Source organism: Calidris pugnax, unplaced genomic scaffold (genome assembly GCF_001431845.1).
Source record: "Calidris pugnax isolate Ruff unplaced genomic scaffold, ASM143184v1 scaffold83, whole genome shotgun sequence".
In the NCBI taxonomy this organism is placed as follows: Eukaryota; Metazoa; Chordata; class Aves; order Charadriiformes; family Scolopacidae; genus Calidris; species Calidris pugnax.
In genome coordinates, this window is record NW_015090802.1 from 603,006 (window position 1) to 627,671 (window position 24,666).

Sequence of the window (24,666 nt, forward strand, 5' to 3'; positions counted from 1 at the left end):
GAGCGGGGTTCGCCGGGCCCCGCCGCCTCCCTGCCCCCCGCGTACCTTGCGGGGACGGAGCCAGCCAGAGGCCCCGGGGGCTGGCCATCCCGGTGTGCGGCTGTAATAAAGGCAGGTGGTTCCGTCATCCTCCAGAAAGCCCTTTGCCTGTTTTTAATTGATTGCTTCCCTCTCAATAGTTGGGAGAAACAGTTTTTCCTCCCCCGCATCATGTTTCTCCAAGCGACATGTCCCTCTGTTCCCGGGGCTGCTTCACGGCCCGCGGGTGGGTCTCTGCCCCACTGAACCCCAAAGCCCACGTTGGAGCCGGTCCCACGCGCCCCTTGTCCCCGGCCCCGTCCTGCTGTCACCCCGGGGTGAAGTGCCCCTTCCATCCGCTCCCATCCCACGCTGTCGGGGGGAAGCTCTTCCCGAAGCAGGAGGCCCCGTCTCGCAGGGCTCGGTGTGGTTGTGGCTGGGCTGGCAGCTCCCCGGGCGTGGGGTCTCGGTGTCCCCGGGCACAGGGTCTCCGTATCCCCAGGTGCCCGCCCTGGGGTGGCTGGGGAGCTGCTGCTCTCCTGCCACAGGGAAACTTGCCCTCGTCCGACACTGCCTGCCGGTTGCAAACCTGCACTTCTCCATGGCACGTTATCCCTCCCACGGACCGGCAGGGAGGGAACCCAGGCATCTGGTTTCTACCACCTGGAAGATCTCAGTAAAAGGAGGAAGCCCCTGTTGTGCTGGGGACAGGACCCCCAGAGGACTGAACGGTCCCACACTGCAGCGCCTGACGGAGCCTGTGAGTGGTTCCAGTCTCTGCTGTCCCCTCTGCAGCAGCTCCAGAGCTGAGGTGGCCCTGGTTCCCCAGTGAAGCCACGTCTCCTTCACAGCTCCCACAGAAGCCAAGTAGGGTTTGGTGGCTTCCCTTTCGAGCGTGGATGGTGGTGGTGTGGGCGGGCACCTGCGTGTTGGCCTTGCAGGGTGCTCTTTGTCCTCTTTGCTTCCAACACCCCTTCCAGCCACTCCTGTTCCCAAACCATGGCCCTGCTGTCCCTCTGTGGCCCCAGTGGTCACAGAGAGTAAGTGACTTGCCCAAGGCCATGCAGGATGCCTGTGGCAGAGATGTCTGTGAGCTCAGAAGCAAAGGCTGGGAAAGCTGGGCCTTTCCCACTCGCCCTCCTAAATCACCACAGCATGAATGAGATTAGGAGATTCCCTGGCTGCAGGGAGGTTACTCCTGGCTGCAGCGTCACTGAAATTAAAGCTAACTCCCTGCCTGGCCCCAGGACTGCTGCACCAGGAGGTTTTTTTAATGTCATGGCAAGGGCAGGGCTGGCAGTCCCCAGGGAGATGCAGCCTGCCAGAGCAGATGGAGGCGCATGGCGGGGTTATGGGGGTTTCCTGCTTGATCCCTTGTCCCTTACCCCAAATGCAGGAAACGTCCCTGAGCAGAGGGACAAGCTTCTCGTCTTTTCCACTTGGTTCTTCCCACCACGGATGTGTGGGGCACTGCAGCCCCCTCTGGCTCTCAGCAGCCTCTGAAAATATTCATCCAGGAGCCCTGGATGATGTCCTGAGCCTCTTGGTCCCATTTGGTGCCCGGCAGGGACAGGCACATCCCCACACCTGCACCAGCAGCCCCCTGTGCCCATCAGTGCACGCTCAGCCCGTGTCCTCCCCGCTGCAGAGGCAGCAGCTGAGGCGAGTGGAGATTCAAGGCACGTGTCAGAGAAAAAGAGACTTTTTCATCCCGCTGAGCATTGTGTGGTGTCCGGCGGACGCGCAGCGAAACCCTGCCCCATTGCATTTGGTGTTCAGCGAACGGCTTGATTTCGCAGTGGCCTCGTCCGCCAGAGGAAGCAAGAAATTAAAGCAGAGCCTTTCCTGCCATCAGAGTGGGTGGACGCCCCGAGGCCCTCCGGTTTGCAGGTTTGCTCCTCTCTGCCCCCACTTTGCCGTGCTTCTGTAGAAGAATTTCCTGTGCCCAGGCCACACATTATGCTTCGCCTCTCTCTTGCTCTGCTGCTTTAGCTCGAGCATAGCTCTAAGTAAGGCTGCTGATTTTAATTCTTTATATCTTAACTTCCTCTTCTTCAGTCCTGCTGCATTTCAGAGACCTGTTTGCAAGTCACTGCTGTGTTAAGAACCCATCCAAACAGAGCAGTGTCTCTGGGCCCATCTCTGAAGACTGATGAATGGATTGAAATGGAGCAAAATTCAGGGGGTTTTCCCCCTCTTAATCTCCAGGAAAGTCAGGTTGGAGTAACTAGAGCTGAGGGAAGGGATCAGTAAAATGACCCAGAGCAGCATCTGAGGCAGAAAGTCTTGCGAGCTGGAATCAATAGGGAAGGTAATATCCTTGCTGGAAGGGGCACCGTGTATTGTTAGCGCTGGGTAAACACTGCAATAAGAGCCCCGTGTTGCTCAATAACTAACACTTGTTTTCTCCCTGCTGCCCACAAAGACCCAGACTCCTTCCTGAAGTCCGCACGTCTCCAGCGCCTGCCCTCGTCCTCCTCAGAGATGGGCAGCCAGGACGTGTCCCCTCTCCAGGAGACCAGCAAGGACCCTTTCTCTGGAGACTGCAGCTGCCGGCAGGATGGGCTGACCGTCATCATCACCGCCTGCCTGACCTTCGCCACGGGGGTGACGGTGGCCCTCATCATGCAGATCTATTTTGGGGACCCTCAGGTAAGATGAAACAGTGGTTTTGCTGTCAGGGTTTGGGTCTAAGAATAGGAGAATCTCCCTAACTTTCCCCTTCGCCAGCAGTTCAGCCAGGTAAGTGCTCGTGAGCCCTGTCTGGTGCCAGTGGGACCCTGGGTGCCGAGTCTCTCTCTGCGATTCCACCTCAGATTCTCCTGGAAGCCTTTTCCTGCGGCTGGGGGTTGTGCTCGGAGAGACGAGCTGGGCTCCCAGCTGCCCTGCTGGGCCTGGCAGGTTTGGGGGTGCTGCTGGGGGGAAGCGAGCAGCCCCGCTGCTGTGTCTCCAGCTGTGGTGTGAGCCAGAAGTGAGTGCTTTCAGAAAGCAATCCTTACTTAAGCAGTAGGCATCCTACTTGGAGAGAGTTTTATGGATATGTATGCCCAGGCTGATCTCTGGAAGGATCCATCCAGGACAAGGCAGGGGAGTAGCTGAAAACAGCTGCTCTGTTCCACAGACCCAGTGCTCAGTTGCAGAGCAAAGGCAGCGTGGCCGTGGGGCATGCCTTCCTGCAGAACATCTACCAAGCAGGGCAGCCTGAGAAGGTCCAAGGGGTGGCCGGTGGTCATCTTGTCCACATGCCACCCAGCAGGGCAGAGCTGTCTGCAAGTCCGCGTCCAACAGATTTGGGATTTTTTTAGTGTATTGCTCTCTGTGGTGTGCCAAAGGCAGCAGTAAGGAGTGGAGCCGTTGGCTGGCTGGGGTGCAGCACCAGAGGGAGGATGTGCCTGGCAGCCCCTTCTGGGGCCCCCCTGGAAGGGCCAGTCCTGCCATGGCTCTGTTGTCCTCGCAGTTCCCAGGGCTACTCTTGCTCATGCTCAGGTGTGACATTTTGTACCATAGGATTAAAAAGAACCTTTTAAAACTTCCTGTGGCTGCACGAGCGCTGGCCCCAGGGAAGGATGGGAGCAGGCTGTGGCACTATGCTTATACATACTTCAGGGGAGGGTGTCAGGAGGATGGGGCCAGTCTTTTTTCAGTGGTGCCCAGGGACAGGACAAGAGGGAACAGGCACAAACTGGAACATAAGAAGTTCCATCTAAACATGAGGAGGAACTTCTTTGCTGTGAGGGTGGCAGAGCCCTGGCAGAGGCTGCCCAGAGAGGTGGTGGAGTCTCCTTCTCTGGAGACATTCAAACCCACCTGGACACGTTCCTGTGGGAGCTGCTCTGGGTGGACCTGCTCTGGCAGGGGGTTGGACTGGGTGATCTCCAGAGGCCCCTTCCAGCCCCATAGCATTCTGTGATACTGGGGGGATGCTGCGTCCTTGGCAGCTGCATTCCTGTTTGCAGTAACTGTGTTGCTGCAGTGGGGTGACAGCACAATGTCACCCATCACCCTCGAGGATTAGTTCGACCCTGCTCTGGGGATGTGGAGGACAGGGTGAGACATGGCCCACCACTTTAGCATGTCTCCTGGTGAAATCTGGCTGCACTGATGGCCATGGCTACCTGCAGAGAGGCCACAGCTGCGGGGCCGTGCCAAGGCACGTATTACTCCCATCTGAATTTGGAAGCACCTGAAAATGTAAATCAGCCACAGCCTTGGCAGTGGCCTCAGGCTTCAGGTCCCATAGAGCCAGGTGAGGACCTGGGTGGCCCCACCACCCCTCCCTGGGCACAACCGCTCTCCTCTTCTGGCAGATCTTCCACCGTGGTGCCGTGGTCACGGACGCTGCCCGCTGCACGGCCCTGGGCATCGAGGTGCTCAACAAGCAGGGCTCCTCGGTGGACGCGGCCATCGCCTCGGCCCTCTGCGCCGGAATTGTCAACCCCCACACCTCGGGGATTGGTGGGTAAGTGTCGATCGTTCACCCCCGTGCTGTTGTCTGTGATTGTCCTCAAGCCTCAGTTGTTTCCCAGGCAGCTGAGATGTGCCTTCATGGCAGCCCGAGTCCCAGTGCGTGGTACCAGGTCTCTGACATCGGGCAGTGGACATGTCCACGTCTGCCCAGGGACGGGGACCCTCATGCTGAGCTGACAGTGAGGGACAGAGACCCCCAGGGAAGGAAAAGCTGCATCTGCCGTAGTGGCCACCGGGAAAGTCCAAGCCTCAGGCTCAAGAGGGTTGAAAAAGTGACCACAGGATGCTGAGCCCCTCTGTGAGTGTGTCAGGAGCTTGTGACACCCTGGGCTCAGTCCCAACACTTTCAGAGATGCAGCTCCGTAAACTCTGCTCCTGCTGCAGCAGGAGGCTGAGGTCCAAGGCTCTGGGCAGCAGCCAGGGGAGACATGGCCATGAGGGGTGGCTTCTCCCCAGCCCTTGTCTCCAGAGTGGCATACACGTGAGCCTGGTGCTCTTGGCTCTGCAGGAGGTCTTGGCAGTGTTGCATAAAACGCTGCCACCTGATAGCTTCTCCGGGCTGCACCTCCGGTTGCTGCTGTAAGCAAAACCCCTGTTTTGTTGCAAAACCACTTGGATTAGAAAGAAAATCCCAGGTAGTCCCGGCCCAGCAGTGGAACAGAGCCAGTGGCCCTCTGGCTGGGCTGGCAGGGGTTGGTCCGGCCTCGCTGCAGGCTCAGCATCAGGGATGCCTACGTCCTGCGCTGGCCCGGGATCGGTCACCCCGAGCTGCTCCCTGGGGAAGGGCAGCAGCATTCCCCTTTGCTGACCAGCCCTGGGCCACTGCTGGGCCTGCCACCATGGCCTGGTCATGGCGGAGCTGGCCCCGGCCCCAGTGGCACCTGAACTCTTCCTTTTGGCTGTACGGCAGCGGCTGTTGCAGGCACAGCCAGTCCCTGCTGTGACCCCCGTCTCGCTGCAGGGGTGGGGTGATGCTGGTCCACGACATCCGCAAGAACCGGAGCTGGGTGATCGACTTCCGCGAGGTGGCTCCCCTGGGCATCCCGCTGGAGGGAGACCTGCAGAAGGACACCAAGGTGAGGACCAGTGTCCCATGGCCAACCCCTCCAGGGCTGTAGCTGCCTGATGTCTCCAGCTCTCCTCTCCCCGCAACTCTTGGGCCGAGGGAGAGATGCCCGAGGAAGTGACAGGAGGCCTCTCCCACCACAGGAGATCCTGGTCCCTACAGACATGGGGAGTTGGGGGTAAATACGTCTTTGGCAGCCCCAAAACACCTGGAGCCTGCGGGGCTCAGGGAGTAAGGAGGCACTTGCCTCTGGGAGGGGGCAGTGGGAGAACAAGAGTCCCAGGAAGGAGCACAGTCCTGTGTCGTTCTGCTGAGATATTTCTCCTGACCAAGCTAGGTTGAGCCCAGGACTGAATCTGCCTCTTTCCTTCCAAAAACTTTTATTCCCTAATTTAGTGTGTTGCTACAGACCTCCTCTCCTAAAGACTATGCAGACACTTTCCACGTGAACATAACTTGCATCTCCTTGACTTGCAACTGGGGACTATGTCCCATGTCCGCATGGGAAGGAGACTACTCATCCTTTTTGTCCTTCCTATGTCACAGCCAGGGCTGCTCGTGGGGGTGCCAGGCATGATAAAAGGAATGCACCAGGCGCACCAGTTACACGGGAGGTAAGACAGGAGTCGGGCATGGGTGGGCTGTCCTCGTGCTGTGCCCTGGGGTCCCCACAGGGGAGCTGGGAGCAGACAACCCCTCACTGTCAGACCATGCTTTTGGCCACCAGTCAAAACCATTAGCTAAGGGGTGCTTGGCAGCTCGTGTTGAAAAATTCATTCATTCATTTTTTGGTACTTCATTTAACAAATGAAAGAATTCAGCTTGGTCAGGCATTCTGCAAAGCAAAATTTTGGCTAACAAGAGAAAGTAAATGTTCTCTTAGAAGTAGGTGCAGAACATTTTCATGCCTGTCTGTGCAATTTCATTCTCACTTCAGCTGGACCCAAGAGGTCTGGCTGTCCTTAATGCCCTATTGGAGGGATCTGAATGACTTGCTCAGGGCCGGGGCCTGGCTTCAGATTTTGCTCCAGAGATGCCCCTTCGCCTGTCCCTGCACTGACATTCCTCCCTTGGTGCACGTTGTGGAGCACTGAGATGGTCCTTCTAAAAAGAGACAACTCAGTGAAAGCTCAGTGCTCCTTCTGGCCACCACTGTCCCCACAGCCTGGTCTTTCAGTAGCCCCCTGACCACAGAGCCGAGCCCCATGCTTGCTCCCCACCACCCTGCCCCACTGCACCCCTCCAGGACACATTTCTCCTTGTCCTTTCTCCTTTGGCAGACTCCCATGGTCCAAGCTGCTGGGCCTCGTGGCCAGTGTTGCCCAGGATGGGTTTAACGTCACCCACGATTTGGGTGAGTACCTGGTGGGGGGAGCCCAGGTGGCCGCTCAGCACAGAGGAGCACATTGGCCACTGCGCTCGGGCACGAGGTGGCCAGGATGTAGATGGTTATTAATGGGAAACTAGGGCTCCTTGGACCTGGAGATGGATGGTGCTGGGGGCTGAGCAAGGTGTGAGCTGTGGTCTGCAAGGGTCGAGAGGTGGTGCCAGCAGCACCGCAGCCCTTTCCCAGGGCTGGTCGAAGACAGGTCAGAGCAGCCCAGGGCCAGCCAGGGAAGGGCACTGGGGCTCCTTTGGGTTTCCTTCCCAGCTTCAGCGGATGCACAATCCAGCCCCTCTCTACTTTTGAAATGGGACAGGAGGCAGCAACAAGTCCCCAACATCCCCACCAGGGCCACAGTGACTCTGGGTGGCTTACTGCACCATGGCTTTTCTGGATGTCCTTCACCTTCTCTTGGGGTCCTGCCCTTGGGTCACACCAACCCCCTGCAGCGCTCCAGGCTGGGGCAGAGTGGCTGGAGCTGCCTGGCAGAGGAGGACCTGGGGGTGTTGGTTGACTGTCGGCTGAACACGAGCCATCAGTGTGCCCAGGTGGCCAAGAAGGCCAACACCATCCTGGCCCGTGTCAGGAGCAGTGTGGGGAGTAGGGCTTGGGAGGTGATCGTCCCCCTGTACTGGGCACTGGTGAGGCCCCATCTCAAGGGCTGTGTCCAGTTTTGGACAACTCACCACAAAAAAAGACATTGAGGTGCTGGAGTGTGTCCGGAGAAGGGCAACGGAGCTGGTGAGGGGTCTGGAGCACAAGTCTTGTGAGGAGAGGCTGAGGGAGCTGGGGGTGTTCAGCCTGGAGAAGAGGAGGCTGAGGGGAGACCTTCTCCCTCTCTCCAACTCCCTGAAAGGAGGATGTAGCCGGGGGGGTCGGTCTCTTCTCCCAAGGAACAGGCGATGGGACAAGAGAGAGTGGCCTTAAGTTGCACCAGGGGAGGTTCAGATTGGAGATTAGGAACAATTTTTACCTGGAAAGGGTTATTAAGCCTTGGAATGGGCTGCCCAGGGCAGTGGTTGAGGCACCATCCCTGGAGGGATTTAAAAGCTGGGTTGACATAGTGCTTGGAGACATGGTTTAGTGATGGCTTTTATCAGTTAGGCTGATGGTTGAACTCGATGATCTTAAAGGTCCTTTTCAGCCCAGACAATTGTATGATTCTATGATTCTCACCCACAGCCAAAGCTGTAAGTGAGGTGAAGGACCTGAACTACTCTGACAAATTTCGGGAGATCTTCCTGCCGGACGGGGAGCCCTTGCTGCCTGGCATGTTGGTCAGGCGCCTGGACCTTGCGGCCGTCCTGGAGCTGGTGGGTGCAGAAGGGGTGTCAGCATTCTACAGCGGAAACCTGACCCAGGAGATAATCTCCGAGGTGAGCCACGTCCTTCCCGATGTCTGCCCCAGACCGCACGGCACAGCCTGAGCTGGAGGTGCCACCCACCATGTCACCTGCTTAGGGTGACAACCTGGAGATAAGCCATAGCCAAGTGTCAGTGCGATGATGGGGACAAATGCATGGAGCCTCCTTATTCTTTCCTGTCCCTGTCACTGCAGGGGGACACACAGGTCACTCCCACAGCCTGCAGAAATGAAACCTCTGTAACCAAGACAGACTGTTTTTCTTGAAGGCAAAAAATCTCCATTTCAAGACCCTCTCTGGGCTGTGTTAGGATTAGTGACAACACCTTTTTCCCCATAGTGGGAGGGGCCCCACTGTTGAGAAGCAAATTTTTGTTGCTAATGGAACTGTAAGATATAGACTCCAGAAAGATGGTTTAAAACTAAAACTGTGAGGCTTGTGAGCAGAGGATCAGCCAGGCTTGGTCCCATGTAGGGTTTAACTCCTGTTGTTAGAGGCACTCTGGAAAAAATAGCAACAACAAACAAAGTAATTATTCTAGTTAAAAAAACCCCAAGCTTTTGTATCTGTGTAGCTGCAGTTGGTGTGGATGGTTGCACCATTTTTCGCTACACCATGGTTCAAATGATGCGTCTTCAACGGGTTGTCACTAATCTGGAATGGGCTCATTCAGCTCAAGCCTAAGGCATTTGTGAATTGTGGGCTTGGAAACCTTCCCCTGGCCCACAGCAGAGGTGGAGAATGAGGAACGGGAAAAGTCCCAACCTTGTGGAACATCTCCACAGCTAAACCCTGCCTTGTCACCCCAGACCTGAGTGCTTGGAGACATGGTTTAGTGATGGCTTTTATCAGTTAGGCTGATGGTTGAACTCGATGATCTTAAAGGTCCTTTTCAGCCCAGACAATTGTATGATTCTATGATTCTCACCCACAGCCAAAGCTGTAAGTGAGGTGAAGGACCTGAACTACTCTGACAAATTTCGGGAGATCTTCCTGCCGGACGGGGAGCCCTTGCTGCCTGGCATGTTGGTCAGGCGCCTGGACCTTGCGGCCGTCCTGGAGCTGGTGGGTGCAGAAGGGGTGTCAGCATTCTACAGCGGAAACCTGACCCAGGAGATAATCTCCGAGGTGAGCCACGTCCTTCCCGATGTCTGCCCCAGACCGCACGGCACAGCCTGAGCTGGAGGTGCCACCCACCATGTCACCTGCTTAGGGTGACAACCTGGAGATAAGCCATAGCCAAGTGTCAGTGCGATGATGGGGACAAATGCATGGAGCCTCCTTATTCTTTCCTGTCCCTGTCACTGCAGGGGGACACACAGGTCACTCCCACAGCCTGCAGAAATGAAACCTCTGTAACCAAGACAGACTGTTTTTCTTGAAGGCAAAAAATCTCCATTTCAAGACCCTCTCTGGGCTGTGTTAGGATTAGTGACAACACCTTTTTCCCCATAGTGGGAGGGGCCCCACTGTTGAGAAGCAAATTTTTGTTGCTAATGGAACTGTAAGATATAGACTCCAGAAAGATGGTTTAAAACTAAAACTGTGAGGCTTGTGAGCAGAGGATCAGCCAGGCTTGGTCCCATGTAGGGTTTAACTCCTGTTGTTAGAGGCACTCTGGAAAAAATAGCAACAACAAACAAAGTAATTATTCTAGTTAAAAAAACCCCAAGCTTTTGTATCTGTGTAGCTGCAGTTGGTGTGAATGGTTGCACCATTTTTCGCTACACCATGGTTCAAATGATGCGTCTTCAACGGGTTGTCACTAATCTGGAATGGGCTCATTCAGCTCAAGCCTAAGGCATTTGTGAATTGTGGGCTTGGAAACCTTCCCCTGGCCCACAGCAGAGCTGGAGAATGAGGAACGGGAAAAGTCCCAACCTTGTGGAACATCTCCACAGCTAAACCCTGCCTTGTCACCCCAGACCTAAGGGCTGCTGCAGGGAAGCACGAACTCTGGGGAGGAGCAAGACCTGGGGTTGCAACACCCAAGACCCTGGCAAGCTCTGGGATGGAGTGCACAATTCCAGCTTTGGTTGCAGAGCAAAGTGCTGGTTTCCCACAGTGTCTATTGTTCCAGCAAAGGGAGGGCATCAAGGTGGGGAAATCCAGTAAAGCTCCAAAACGCCCTGCCCTTTGTGTCCATCCTGTGGTGGGAAGGCACGGGTGTGAAAAAGTGCTCTGTGGGGAATTTGAGATGGTGGCAGCTGCGTGTGGCTGAGCAGGGCTTTTCCCCTTTCTGTGCCATCCAGCTCCTCCTGCCCCGCTCCCCGCTGCTTCTCCCGGGCTTCCCGTTGGCCCAGCTCCAGGGAGTCACCTCCTGGCACGGGCACCTTCCCACTCGCCTCAGCTCTTGGGTTCAGCCTGGCCTCTTCTCTGGGACTGCTTTGGGAAGGGGACGGGCATCCCAAGTAGGGGCTACATCTTCTTTTGCAGCTTTAGGGTGGTTTGACATGCTGCCCCCTTGCAATGTGCCCTGTATTGGCTTTCCTGCTCCAGTGATTCATCCATTTCCAGCAGAGAAGGAATTTTCTTGCCAATTAGTTGGCTAGTTTAGAAATCAGGGTGTGCACAGGTTATTTGTTCTTGCCCATTTTTGGATGGAAATCCAGAGGACTCATAGCTGCCACTCACCCCAGTGGAACCTCTCACCAGGTTGTATGGCTTCTCCTGGGTGGAAGGGAAGAGCTGGCCCACGAGCCTGGTAGCACCTGAGTCTGAGTGGGAATACTACCTTCTTCAGGGGGTTTTAAGGTCAGCAGTGTGCAGATATGATGGTCCTACCTCATCTCCATCATGACTCAGCCACAGAAGACCTGCAGTGGAGGGAATTACCCATCTTTGCTGTGTCCATGAAAAAGACCAAGCCCAATTAATTGTACCTCTAGGAGAGCCTTACAGAAAGACCAAGGGTACAGCAGACCAGCTCTCACCTGAAATAATTAGCAATAGGGTGGGAGTTGTATGCTGAAGATTTCTAGTGATGGCAACCTGCTACATCCAGGTGCCTTCTATTCTGCATCTATTTATATCTTTTATCCTGGCAGTATTCAAATGCTTCATAACTTTTAACACAGTCATCCTTGCCACCCAGGGACAAGAAGGCTGTGAGACAGTGCCAGTCCCCATCCTCACGGGTTTGCAGAACATCTTCAGAGCACCCATGGTGGGGGCGAGCTTCTGGAGGTGAGCTGCAGAGCCTTCAGTGGTGCTGTATGGTGAGCCAGGCCACCAAGGCCATCAAAGCACAGATTTTCAGGGCATCCTGAGGAACCTGGCACTTGGCATGAAAATCTCAATGGCATTTTGACAGTGTGGAGTGTGTTCGCCTGGGCCAGCACAAGGAACACAGCAAGCCTTGACCAGCTATCTCAGTGTGTGCTGCTCTGCTCTCCTACACAGGTCCACAGCTACGGAGGAGTCCTGGTGGAGGAAGACTTCAGCAATTACAGCGTCACAGTGGAGAATCCTGTCCACACAGTCTATCGAGGTGAGTGCCTGACCCATGCCATGCAACCCCAGTTACGAGTTTGCTTCACCTGGCAAGAGGTGGTGACAGTGTTTAGCAAGAGTTGAAGTCAAAGCTGTGTTGAGGCAGCTGCAGAAAAGCCCTCCAGGGAGTTTCTGGTGATTGCCTGTGGACAATGCTGTTTAGCTATGGACAGTGCTGTTTATCTTTGTTGGAGAGATAGACAGTGGCATCGAGGGCACCCTTGGCCAGTTTGCCAATGACACCAAGCTGTGTGGCACGGTCGACACGCTGGAGGGAAGGGATGCCATCCAGAGGGACCTGGGCAGACTGGAGAGGTCAGGCCCTGTGAACCTGATGAAGTTCAACCAGGGCAAGTGCAGCGTCATGCACCTGGGCTGTGGCAATCCCAGGCACAAATCCAGGTTGGGCAGAGAATGGCTGGAGAGCAGCCCTGAGGAGAAGGACTTGGGGTGTTGGTGGATGAGAAGCTCAACATGATCCGGCAGTACGCGCTGGCAGCCCAGAGAGCCAACCCCATCCTGGGCTGGACCAAAAGCAGTGTGGCAGCAGGGCCAGGGAGGGGATTCTACCCCTCTGCTCCGCTCTGGTGAGACCCCACCTGGAGTGTTGTGTCCAGCTCTGGAGTCCTCAGCACAGGAAGGACATGGAGCTGTTGGAACGGGCCCAGTGGAGGGCCACGAAAATGATCAGAGGGATGGAGCACCTCTGCTGGGAGGACAGGGTGAGAGAGTTGGGGAGGTTCAGCCTGGAGAAGGGAAGGCTCCGGGGAGACCTTATAATGGCCTTCTGGTACCTGAAGGGGGTTTACAGGAAAGCTGGGGAGGGACTCTGGATCAGGGAGGGGAGCCCTAGGAGGAGGGGGAAGGGTTTGACACTGGAAGAGGGGAGATGGAGCTGAGATGTGGGGAAGAACTTGTTTGGTGTGAGGGTGGTGAGAGCCTGGCCCAGGTTGCCCAGAGAAGCTGTGGCTGCCCCATCCCTGGAGGGGTTCAAGGGCAGGTTGGAGGGGGCTTGGAGTCACCTGGTGTGGTGGGAGGTGTCCCTGCCCAGGGCAGGGGGTGGCACTGGATGGACTTTAAAGTCCCTTCCAGCCCAAACCATTCTGTGATTCTGTGACACTCCTGCATCACAGGCAGTTCAGGGGGTTTTCAGTGCTTTGAAATGGGCCTGGTTTTCCCTTGACAGTGACATGGTGTTTTGATAGCGTTAGAGTGTAAAGATGCAACATGTTCACCTACTGATGCAATGTCTACATAGGAGCTGGACCATAGGCCAGCCCCTTCATCTGAAGACAGTTCCCAAAGTTGATCTGCAAGGGATAACAACTTACTTTATGTCAAAGGTTTCTAAAATGTCATTCTTTTCTAGAAATCCCTATATTTACTCTCCTTAGAGCTGTAATGTTGCAAACCCATTTTATCTCCATTCTTCCTTGCTGCAGTCCAGAAACCACCCAGCCAACCAACAAGAGCTGAATTTCAGATGTAAAAAAAGCATCCCTTTTTGGGCTTCCTTCATCCATCATAAAAACCCAGAAAGACACAATGGGAATGTTTTGGGAAATCCTCTTCAAATCATGTTGCTTTCCATTATTTCCCCTCAAATCTGGGAAGGTTTCCCTGTCCCCAAGTACACTAGCTTGTGGGAAAGCATTATAACTGGACAGCATCTGACAAAACCAGCTTCATTCCTCTCTTCTCCCCTTCTCAGGGCATCTCGTTTTCAGCCCCCCACCTCCCCATGCAGGCCCCGCGCTGATGACAGCACTGAACATCCTCGAGGGCTTTAACATCACGAGTCAAGTATCCAGGGGGAATACCTTGCACTGGATGGCAGAGGTAAGTGGAGGTTCAACATTTGTCTGAATTTCTTGTGCTGCTAGAAAAGAATTTATTTATTCCTTGGTTGTACAAAAATGTCTGTAGGTAATTCCCAGAGGAGAATGAGCAAATAGGCTGCTAAGGTATAAATCTGAGCTGTGCCTCCTGCTCAGCTGAGCTGCTTCTTGCTCAGGCAGAGCTTTTTCAGAACAGCAAACTGTGGCTTTTACCCATTTCTTGTATGTGAGCATCTCTTCAGAATGACCCTGCAGCAGCTGAGGGTGGTCCCCTCTATTTCCTCCACCTCTTATGCCCCCGTGGCCCTGGCCATACCAGAGCACTGCTGGGAGAGTTGGTGATGTGGTGCTGCCAGCAAAAACCTGTGCGTGTTGATGATGAGGAAAACTGACTTATATTTTATATGACTTTATATATTTTTTTAAAATCTTTACATTTTAGCCAACTTCATGATCTCAGTGGTCTAGATCTTGTTTTTTCCAGTATTTAGGGCTGTCAGCCCTACCAAAACTTTGCAGCTTCCCAGGAAGCCAAGCATGTACTCAATTTCCTGCTCTGTAAGCAGAGTTCTGTTCTTAGATGCTTAACAGAGCCAGAGCTGGGTTTTATGAGTTGGGAATTTTAAGCAAGGAAGTAACAACTTGTAGCAGACAGGGCAGTGGGTGCTTGAAAGTCATTGCCTCTTGTCCAAAATGCAACAACTGGAGGTCTCACACGCTGCCAGGCCTGTGCAGAGGCAGAGAAGATTGACTCACCGAAGTTATTTTGGAGCTCTCTTCAGGAATGCAGAGCAAACAGATTTATATGAATCTGTTTGCTCTGCATTTTCACCAGGCCAAGAGTTTCAGAGGCCACCCAGCCTCTTGTACATCCCCCACATGGTATGGTGGTCAGGAGACTGTTTCATGAAAACACCGCCTTCTCCAGAAGTTAAACCATGTTCTACACTGTACATCAGAAGATAAATGATGACACTTAAGGAGGAGTTGTGAATGCATGGCACATATCGAAACAGAAGTCACATCTAGCTGTCCCTGCAGGGTGATGCACTGTCTTGAATCCTGAACGGCGGTGGCACACCCTGCAAGCTGCAAGTCTGGCGCGTTTCTGCTAGGCACAAGCTGGCTTGATTGAAGAGCACATTTCTCCTTGGGGCTATCCTCTGGCTACGCGCTGTAACACCAGCACTGGATAAACTCTGTCTTTTGAAATTGCATCTTCCTATCCCATTTTTAATGGATTGGCTTAGGCAGGATTCTGCATGTATGAGAAACCAGATCCCTTCCTCTTTTTACACCATCATTCCCTTAGGTGTGCTGGGACTAAGGCTTTCTGTTCAGATGCTTTGGATGACTTACATCTAGGAACATGGGTAGCAGCTGGTGAGCAGAATAGCTTGTTTCTCCTCAGCCGTGGTGCTGTGCCAGTGGAGCTGCCCTCCAGAGGCAGCTGCAAGCCCAGGGTCCACCGTCCCACTGGGGTTCAGTGTGATCTCTGCTGTTGTGGTGACCACTCGGGAATGGGAACAGAAAGTAGGTGGCATCCTGGTGACCCTGTGTGCCAGCTGGTGACAGAGCCAGACCACTGAGCTGGGCTGAGCCAGCTGGTCAGGCATGTTCTACCTCGTACAGACACTGCTGGATACGCTCAGGTCCCCCGGCACACAGTTTGCCATGCTAAACTGGTGCCCTGTGGTCCCCATACCCACATGTGGCAGCCCTTGGCAATGAGGTATTCCCACTACCAGGCTGTTGGACATTTTTCTTCAAAGGCTTTAGCCAACAAGTCAGGAGACCAGATACATCTTCCTGTTTGGAGTATCAAAAGTTGTATGTATTTCCAGGGCCACCTAAATGTTTTTCTTTCCTTTTTTTTTTTTCTTTCTTTCTTTGTGTGTTCAATTTAGACATTAAAAATAGCCCTGAGTCTAGCTAGCAACCTGGGAGACCCATCTGATGATGTGTCCGTCGCTCACGCTGCAGAAGGCATGGTGAGGTAAGTCTGAGGTGACAGGGTGTCACAGTGACAGTTGCCAGATGTGTGGTTTTGGGTATCATTCCTGGATTTGCTCTTTTGAGTGCAAGGGGAAAGCTGAGGATTTTCTACCTCTATTTTACTGAGGAAAGGTCAGTCCTTGAGTGTCCTCCTAGGACTCACTCTGCCACAAGGACCACAGCTGATGCCATGGGGCTCTGGGGATGGGTTGTGGGATGTCCTCACACACACACATTTCCTGGAACCAGCTTGATCTTGAGGGTTCTCCCACTTTCTCATCCCTCTAAATATTCCTTCTCAGCAGGTTGGAGAAGTGGCCATCCATGTGGTCATGACAACACGTGCAAGTTTCTGGCTCTCTCTTCCCCACCATGGGGCTTTGCAGTACTCCCAGAGAGGCAGGAGAGGCCAGGCCTGGGGTTTCAGCCCAGCCTCCCTCCTCAGAGCCAGGATTAGTCACGGTTGGTGGCCAGAGCTGGACCTGACTTGCCCTCTACCTGGAGGACTGACCTTCAGTCAGGTAGTGCCATCCCTTGTCCACTGGAGCTGAGTTTACCACTGTAGACAGAGCCCGGGAGGTCCATGGCATTGCCTTTCTGTGGGGACTGAGCCATCTTGTCTCCTTCCATCGGGTGAACCGGAGGAGCTCCCTGTCAGTCCCCTCAGGGAGACACTGCCAGTAGCCGTGTAGATGGACCCTCTGCCAGAGACCAAGCCATGTTTGGCTCCCCAGGCTTATGGCTTTCTTTCCTCTTTCCCTCCCTCGTCACTGAAGTAAATCAGAAGCTAATTCCCTGCGCCAGCTGATTAACGACTCCCAGTCCTTCTCCTCTGATCTCCGCTTGCCTCACTTCTCCGTGGAGAGCGGACCCGCTGCAAGCCAGGTTCTTGTCATGGGACCTGATGACTTCATTGTTGCGGTTGTAAGGTAAAGGATTGATTTCTTCCCTCCATAATGCACTCAGAGGGTGGGAGCAGGGAGAAGGCGGCAGGTTCAGCGGGACAGGATGGGACCTGACCTGATGCAGGAGAAGTGGGAGAGACGGGGTGGAGATGTGTGAGCTGGTGTTGCTCTGCCCTGTGCAATCCTAGAGCCCTCTCTCACAATGAAACATGTCTGGATTGGCCTGAACCTGCTCCCTGGAGAAATGATGATGGCCAAATTTGAGGGCTGATGGGGGCATGGAGCCAGGTCCATCAGCATGAGGGGAGTCCTCAACACAGGGACAGAGCTGCTGCCATCCACATGGTTCCTGCTCCCAAGTACGGGCAGACTCACTCCTCACATCTAAACAGCTCTAGAGAATTACCAAAGAGCCTCTCTCAAGTCAAGATGGGACAGAAAATTGGAGCCCTGAAAGCCTTGAGGTGTACAGAAATCTCAGGGAGGATTTTTATGAGATTTCTTCTTGTTTCTTTTCAGTTCTTTGAATCGTCCCTTTGGCAGTGGCATAATAACACCCTCTGGAATCATCCTCAACAGCCAGATGTTGGACTTCTCCTGGCAAAATAAAACAACGAACCACTCCATTCCCAGGCCGGTAATGAATGACATGACAAATTCTTTATTTGAGCTGTTTGTACCATTTTTTTCTTCAATTTTATTCTCATCTCCACAACAGGAAGGCTATTTAACACCTTATTAATAACTGAGAGACAACAGCTTGTAGAAAGCTCCTGTCTTTCCATTATATGAGCCACTGAAACAGAGTAAAGAAAAGGCTTCACACGTATCCGGTACCATTATGTAGTAATGGAAACCAATGCAGTTTTATCAAACAACGTTGCACATCTCAGCTGCCTGTTTTCCCTGCAGTCCAGATGCGCTTTAAAGCAATTGTCCTTTTCTGTGGAATTGAGTTAAGGACTCTCTTTATGAGTTGCTGCTCTGCAGGTTTAAAAGTAACAGACGGCAGAAAAAAATATCTTCAGGTCTTGGAAAGAAACAATTACAGACCAGTACTGGTGGCTACCAGTGATGCCTTGTTGTTTCCTCTTGCCATGTGCTGTAAAACCATCCTGCTTTGCTGAGCTGGTACTTTAGAATGGCTCTGTCTATGTTCTGTAAGAGAGAGCCAACGGCGTGAAACGGGACATGACCTGTTAGCACCAGCAAGCATTGTCACAGCAGGGAGGGTGTCAGCCTTCTACAACTACTCAAGTGCAATTGCTGGCTGAAGCACAAAGAGTGAGACATTAACCTGCACAGCCTGAGCACCAACAAAGCTTTAGTCTTTAGTCTGGATGGACAGGTGAGGGGAGGGCAGTAGATGTTGTCTACCCTGAGTTCAGCAAGGCTTTTGACACAGTATCCCACAGCATCCTCATAGATAAGCTTAGGAAGTGTGGGTTAGATGAATGGACAGTGGGGTGGATTGAAAACTGGCTGAAAGATACAGCTTAGAGAGTTGTGACTGGTGGCATGGAATCTAGTTGGAGGTCTGTAACAAGTGGGGTTCCCCAGGGGTCAGTACTGGGCTCAGTCCTCTTCAATATATTCATCAATGACCTGGATGACGGGATGGAATGTACCCTCAGCACGTTCACTGATGACACCAAACTGGGAGGGGTGGCTGACACACCAGAAGGCTGTGCTGTCATTCAACGAGACCTGGACAGGCTGGAGAGCTGGGCAGAGAGGTTCCTCTCTGATGAAATTGAACAAGTGTAGGGTGCTGCACCTGGGGAGAAATAACCCCCTGCACCAGGAGAGGTTGGGGGCTGACCTGCTGGAGAGCAGCTCTGAGGAGAAAGACCTGGGAGTCCTGGCGGACAACAGGATGCCCATGAGCCAGCAAATGGGCAAGAAGGCCAATGGCATCCTGGGGGGCATCAAGAAAAGCATGGCCAGCAGGTGGAAGGAGGTCATCCTCCCCCTCTGCTCTGCACTGTTGACGCCCCATCTGGAGCACTGGGTCCAGTTCTAGGCTCCCCAGTTCAAGAAGGACAGGAAACTGCTGGAGAGGGGACAGCAGAGGGCCACAAAGATGATGAGGGGCCTGGAGCATCTCTCTTACAAGGAGAGGCTGAGGGACTTGGGTCTGGAGAAGAGCAGACTGAGGGGGGACCTGATCAATGCCTATAAATACTTAAAGGGTGGGTGTCAGGAGGATGGGGCCAGTCTTTTTTCAGTGGTCCCCAGTGACAGGACAAGAAGAAATGGGCACCAGCTTGAATGTAAGAAGTTCAACCTAAACATGAGGAGGAACTTCTCTCCTGTGAGTGTAGCAGAGCCCTGGCAGAGGCTGCCCAGGGAGGTGGTGGAGTCTCCTTCTCTGGAGACATTCAAACCCACCTGGACACGTTCCTGTGGGACCTGTTCTTTGTGACTCTGCTCTGGGCAGGGGTAGACTGGATGATCTCCAGAGGTCCCTTCCAACCCTGACTATTCTGTGATTCTGTGATTTAGTCACCTTGTTGAAACTCTTTGGTGTGTCCTTTCTTCAACTGCAGCAAAATCTCATTCAGCCTCGGAAACGGCCCCTGTCTTTCCTGTTGCCCACCATCGTGAGACCCTCCGAGGGGATGTGTGGGACGTACCTGTGTCTGGGAGCTGACAACGGGGACAGAGCCTTGAGCAGCATCGTCCAGGTCAGTGCTGTGTCCGGGCACAGCTCAGAGCAGCAGCCGAGCCCAGCGCTGAGCAGGGCCCCTCCATTCCTCTCAGCCCAGGGTGTGTTGAAGCTGGTGGCCACTGGATTCAAATCCCTTAGAGCTACAGGATTACTTCTCTTGCACCTTTCTGGGTGGCACCACTCATAATTGTAGAGGAAAAGCATTTTGGCAAAATCTGTAATGGTTTTGTGTCATTCTAATACCTGTTCAAAGCTCATCTTAAGGATTGTTAGGAAAAAAATGCGGATTTTGTACCCCGAGAATTGCAGGAGGCTGGCGGCTTTTAGCTCTTCTCCTGATGAAAAGCTCCTTTTAGTGGTGTCCCATCTGAATTCCTCCCTGCTCAGCACTTGCTATAAATTGGGCAGCTCTTCCTAATTTACGATTTGTCATGAGGTGAAGTACTTGCGTGTAGTCTGATCCCGTGCACAGCAGCAATGGATCGCTAAAAAGAGAGGCACAACTGGAGGTGGCTCCCATTTTCCTTACCTTTTGGGAGGCATTACTCAGAGCAAAACTGAAGCCAACCATTGCTTCCTAATGCTTTGTTTGGAGAAGTCACGTGCTGAGCTTTTGGCTGTAACAAACATGTATTTAGAGATGACCTCATGTTCCAGACACACAGCTCTCCCAATTTAGCAGGAACTACTTGACAAAAAGCCCATGAAATCCTGAAAAGGTACTGCTTTTCCACAAACAATATACAGCCCATATTTCAAGGGCCCCTTTGTCTGTGTGAAACCCTGCGTTAGTTCATGCAGTTTGGTAAATAGTTCGAAATGTTCTTTGCCTGCTGCATCTGCAGATGTTGGAGCCACCGAATGGAGGGATGTTTAGGGGGGTTGAAACTCGATGATCTTTAAGGTCTCTTCCAATTCTAACCATTCTATGATTCTATGAAGTTGGCTTCTATTCTCATTACTTTTTTTCATTATTATTGGCGATCTTTTATTCTCTTGCAGGTTTTGGTAAACGTTTTAACATTCAACAAGAATCTGAGTGAAAGTTTGTCACTTGGTCGACTTCACCCACAGCTTCAGTCCAACACCTTGCAGGTTGACAGTGAGTATGGACCCTGGGCGCGGTGCCCAGCACAGAGGGTTTTGGGGAAGACAAAAAGTAGCACCCTCGCTTCTTCAAAGCTTGGAGCCCTTGCTGAGCCATGCCCTCTCCCTCTTGTCTTGGCAGTGTTCCCTGGCCACCTCTCCACACTCTTTCAGGTGCTTGTCCCCAGCCCTCCCTCTCTCCCAGCTCACCTCCCGGTAGCTGCCTCATCCCATCCTTAAAACCTTCCGGCGATCTGATATTACACCATTGAGGGTATCAAATAAACAAGATTGCAACTACAGCTTCACCCAGACAGGTCCTAAGAGCCAGCAGATCTTCCTACACTTTACTACCACTGCCATAAATGATAGTCCTTCACTTTCCAGTCCATGTCCTTTAACTCCACCATCTGGGGAGAGAACCAGGCTTATGGCAAGGCCTGAGGCACGACAGTGCTGGAAATGCAGCATCAATAGCGACCCTCTGGAGACCGTACTGCCAGTTCTAGTCCTTGGTATTGCAAGGCTTGGTCCATTTGGTATTTTTCACAAAGCCCCATACCTTACCAGAGTGAACCAGAAGTGAAATTTGGTTCTACTTTCACACAAAATGGCCAAAGTTTCTAGACCTTCCCATTTTAGAGGAAAATCTAAAAATGTCTGTCAAATGTGACCCACAGGCTTGGAAACGAAAATGTAATTAAAACAAACCCAAAGCTTCCAAAGGTCCTAATTTGTAGGTTTGGACATTTGGTATCAACAAGACCCATGCAATGTATCTGCAGTGTGTAGAGCTGAAATAACCGGGGGGTCTGTGCGCCTGCTCAGTCTGTCCGGCTGCAGCCCTGGCTTCCTGTCCTCAGGCACTTCCATTCCTACAGAAATTACAAAACCCCAGACAAACAAAACGAAAGCAGAAGAGCAGGCAACCTAAGGTAGATGGCTGGAAGATTAAGAAATACATGAAGAGGAAGTTGGAAGGCTTATCCCAAAGTTTGTCATTTGGCAACTTGTTTTACTGGTGTTAGTTCTGAGCTGCCTTGCATCTCGTTTTGACTAATAACTGTTACTACTATTATTTGTAACTAAACCCTTGAGAGCCAGGCTGCCTGCTGGTCTGTAAGCAGAATAACTACAGTAGGTGCCAACAAAACATTTTCCCCTTTTCCCAAAGAGGAAGATCTTCCACACCTTTAAATGATCTTCTGGATCCTCTCATTTCCCCCACCGCACACAGCGCTGGTCCTTCTTGGCTGTGGGGCTCTTGCCAAGGGGCTGCCCACAGGTTCCTTCCCCCTGGAGATCCCAGCGGGGTTAGGACAGAGCTTTGCATCAAAGGCAACAGTGGTTTCAGCTACAAACTCCTCTTTTAAAATCCCTACAGGTGAGTTTCCTGAAGAAGATATTGAATTTCTTGTGGCCAGGGGCCATGAAGTGGAGAAGGTCAAAGTGGTCTCCCTCGTTCATGGGGCCAGGAGAACCAACAGTTTCATCATCGGCCTGAAGGACCCCAGGAGCGTGGATGCTGCTGGAGCCACGATATTGTAGCACCTCCCGGGACACGGCGCAGACAAACCACCCCGTGACGTGCATGTTCTGAAACGGCCCCTTCTCCCTCCCGGGGCGGGAGCCCCACACACACGCTGCTGAGAAGCCGTTCCACATCCCCCCTGCCCCAGACCCACACCAGGGGGGCTACAGCACCAACACCCAGTGCTCTGATTTTTTGGGGTTTTTTTTCAATTATTATTTTTTATTTTTAAATGATTTGGATTGCGAGCAGCCCAGCCCTCGTGACAGGAACACGGGGAGCACACTCTCCTTTTGGCAGAGTCTTGCTAATAACGTCAGTCTCTTCAAAAGCCCCATTCCAGCCAGCGTCTTCATTTTGGCCAGCAGGAGCATTAGCGAAGGGAAAACCAGCTGATGATGTCATCTTCATCGCCCTGTCTTCCCCAAGTTCATTCTTCGCCTCTTGTGTAAACCAGTAATTAATGGAGCCTAATGCAGTGTCTGCAGCTGCCTGGAGCTGGAATACCAGGGGGTCCTTTCATTCCCCATATGGGCCCAGCTGGTTTTTACTGGGGTGCCTGTTCCGTTTCTACAGACCTTGGATTTTGAGAGTAAATATTTTGGATCCCGTGGCTGTGCAGACTCGCTGAGTTCTGTAACCAGAGCAATGGTTTTCCCCTTCTAACAACTTGTGGACCCCCCACTAGTTTTCTTACAGAGGTTCAGCCTCCTCCGTGGTGAGTTTAAGCTTAGTGGTAATGGGCTTAATTTTCTTAGATACTTTTTGGAGCTACATTAGCAGCACTCCACAGACTTAGAAAAATCCACAGGCTTGTAAAAATTCACAGACCACGGATTGAAAACCCTACGGAGAGTGTTTAGGGAGGTTCAGAGCTTTCCTTACACTGCCTTATCCCTGGCTGCTCTGAAAGCCTGAGTCGTGTAATCCCTACAGAGAGGTTTGGGATTTTCTGCCTCCTAAACCCACGCTTGCACTTCAGCTCTCTATTTTGATACTGGTGGCTCTATTGGAAAAGCTGAAGAGAGTGAGAGAAAAGGTACAAAACAACCCAAACATTACTGAGATGTTTTTCTGTCCACAGCATGTCATGCAAAATCCAAGAATACTTCTGCATTTCTGGTCTGAAACAGAGCAAAGAAATAACACCACCTCTGAGTGCTGCCTTGCTTCATGCAACCTGGGTTTGAACATTTCCTTCTCTTTTCACCAGTGAGTTAGACAGACACCTGCCACCGAAAAATCCTGGAATTTGATCATTTTCTGCAGCCTAAAATTTGATTATTTCCTTCACGGTGCAAATGCATCTGTGGCCACTGTACATATTATATACGTGTGTCTGCTAACGGTTGTCCTGGCCTTTCATTGATGGTGACACCGGTCACCCCCAGCCTTCGTCCTGCGGGACGCCGTGACGCACCTTCCAGCGCTCCCGGCCGTTGGGCACGGGGAGCGCGGGGCCTTTGGGGGCGGTCAGGGCCCCGCGGCCCATAATCTGGACACTAATCATCCTGGCCACCTGCCAGCTGAGGATCTCAGAGCATCTCACGCCAAGCCTTGCACCTTGGGCTGCGGAAGGAGGACAGAGATGCTTTCATGCTCTGCTGAAGCGTGGCCACCCATGAGAAGAGCTCGGCAGGTGCCCAGCAGATGGGAACATGGGTGGCGTTTTCTGTTCCAAATGCATCAGTGGCCTCAGCTGAGAGATGGGGGAAATACCACGTCGTCGTTGGGAAGTTGTCTTCTCTGTCACCACACTGCCCAAAGGGCAAGAAGGGATTTTCTTCACCGTAGGGACATCAACTCTTATTTATTTATTTTTCTGTCATCAGCACTGGAGTTGGTCACTGCCCGAAGTCAGAGCGTTCATGAAACTTTCCGTGTCTTGGAGCAGAGCTCGTCAGGTTTCCCGGGAAGGGACGGATGCAGTTTTGTGCGTGGAATCTCCCTGGTGGAAATTTGGGTCTTTCTGGAAGGACACAGCTCGGTGTGTCCCTCAGGCAGGAAGGTTTGCTGAGCACAAAACGGGCGGTGGAGTCATTGTCGTTTCGGTACTTTGCATGGAATATCACAGAACACTTTGAAAGTTAAAGTCCCTCTTTATTAACTGGACTCACCAACTCACTTCTGAGGCTGGAAACCGTGTATTCATTTGGGAGCTGAAGACTCTGGTCTTGAGTCAAAAGGGCACTTACACACCCCAAGGGACAGTTGCACAGCAGTTATCCAGAACCTCAAAATAAAGCATGTTTCTTAAGTGCTCTGCTGGATCATGGCCTATGTTGGAAAAAAAAGAGAAAATTTAAAATAATTCAGAGATGGGATTTAGGCCCCTAGGTCATGGCTAAGAGAAGGAAAGATATTTTGAATTATTTCCCAATTTCTCTCTTTAAAAACGGCATCAGTATAGCACAGATATATTTGATACGGAAACCTTTAATCTGCTAATTGGCCCAGTGTCTCTGATGCTTTGAGTCCATCTGTTGCAATGAGATCTGATGAATTTAATGGGTGGTACCAAGAAATACCCGATGTTTCGTTCTCTATAGGTGAGACAAGATGCTGTGAAATGAAGGGCCGTACTCCGGAGGGGTGTGTACAGAGTAACTGCAGGGATTTCAGCCCAGCCACGGCCCGTGTCTAACAGCTCTGAAACAGAATTTGTCCTGAAACTTTTACATGGAAGCGTCAGGGAGGAGCTCAGAACACAAAATACAAAGTGGCCAAGAAACACAATAAATAAAAATTTTAAAGGAACAAAATAAACCCAAACAAAATAAAGAAAAAAAAAAAAAAGTTTGTTTGAAAGTGTAGATTATCCTGCAGTGGTTTCTTTTTTTCTGTGATGT

The 24,666-nt window shown here is 52.4% G+C and overlaps 1 protein-coding gene across 1 annotated transcript; it reads left to right on the forward strand.

Annotated features, from left to right (window-relative positions):
* The first annotated feature begins 1,390 nt into the window (after positions 1–1,390).
* On the forward strand, positions 1,391–24,078 carry GGT7 (gamma-glutamyltransferase 7). Its single transcript, XM_014937597.1, has 14 exons — positions 1,391–2,670; positions 4,326–4,477; positions 5,447–5,561; positions 6,098–6,165; positions 6,832–6,905; positions 8,118–8,311; positions 11,702–11,789; positions 13,503–13,630; positions 15,537–15,625; positions 16,401–16,553; positions 17,049–17,166; positions 19,079–19,216; positions 20,203–20,302; positions 21,671–24,078. The coding sequence occupies exons 1-14, from the start codon at positions 2,503–2,505 to the stop codon at positions 21,832–21,834; spliced, it is 1,749 nt and encodes a 582-aa protein (XP_014793083.1). The 5' UTR covers positions 1,391–2,502; the 3' UTR covers positions 21,835–24,078.
* Positions 24,079–24,666: the final 588 nt, after the last annotated feature.

Excerpts from the sequence above, each read along its gene's own strand:
- GGT7 (XM_014937597.1), top strand. The coding sequence starts at position 2,503 with ATGGGCAGCCAGGACGTGTCCCCTCTCCAGGAGACCAGCAAGGACCCT. Across the intron at positions 2,671-4,325 it reads TCTATTTTGGGGACCCTCAG|ATCTTCCACCGTGGTGCCGT; the intron begins GTAAGATGAAAC and ends CTCTTCTGGCAG. Across the intron at positions 16,554-17,048 it reads TTCATTGTTGCGGTTGTAAG|TTCTTTGAATCGTCCCTTTG; the intron begins GTAAAGGATTGA and ends GTTTCTTTTCAG.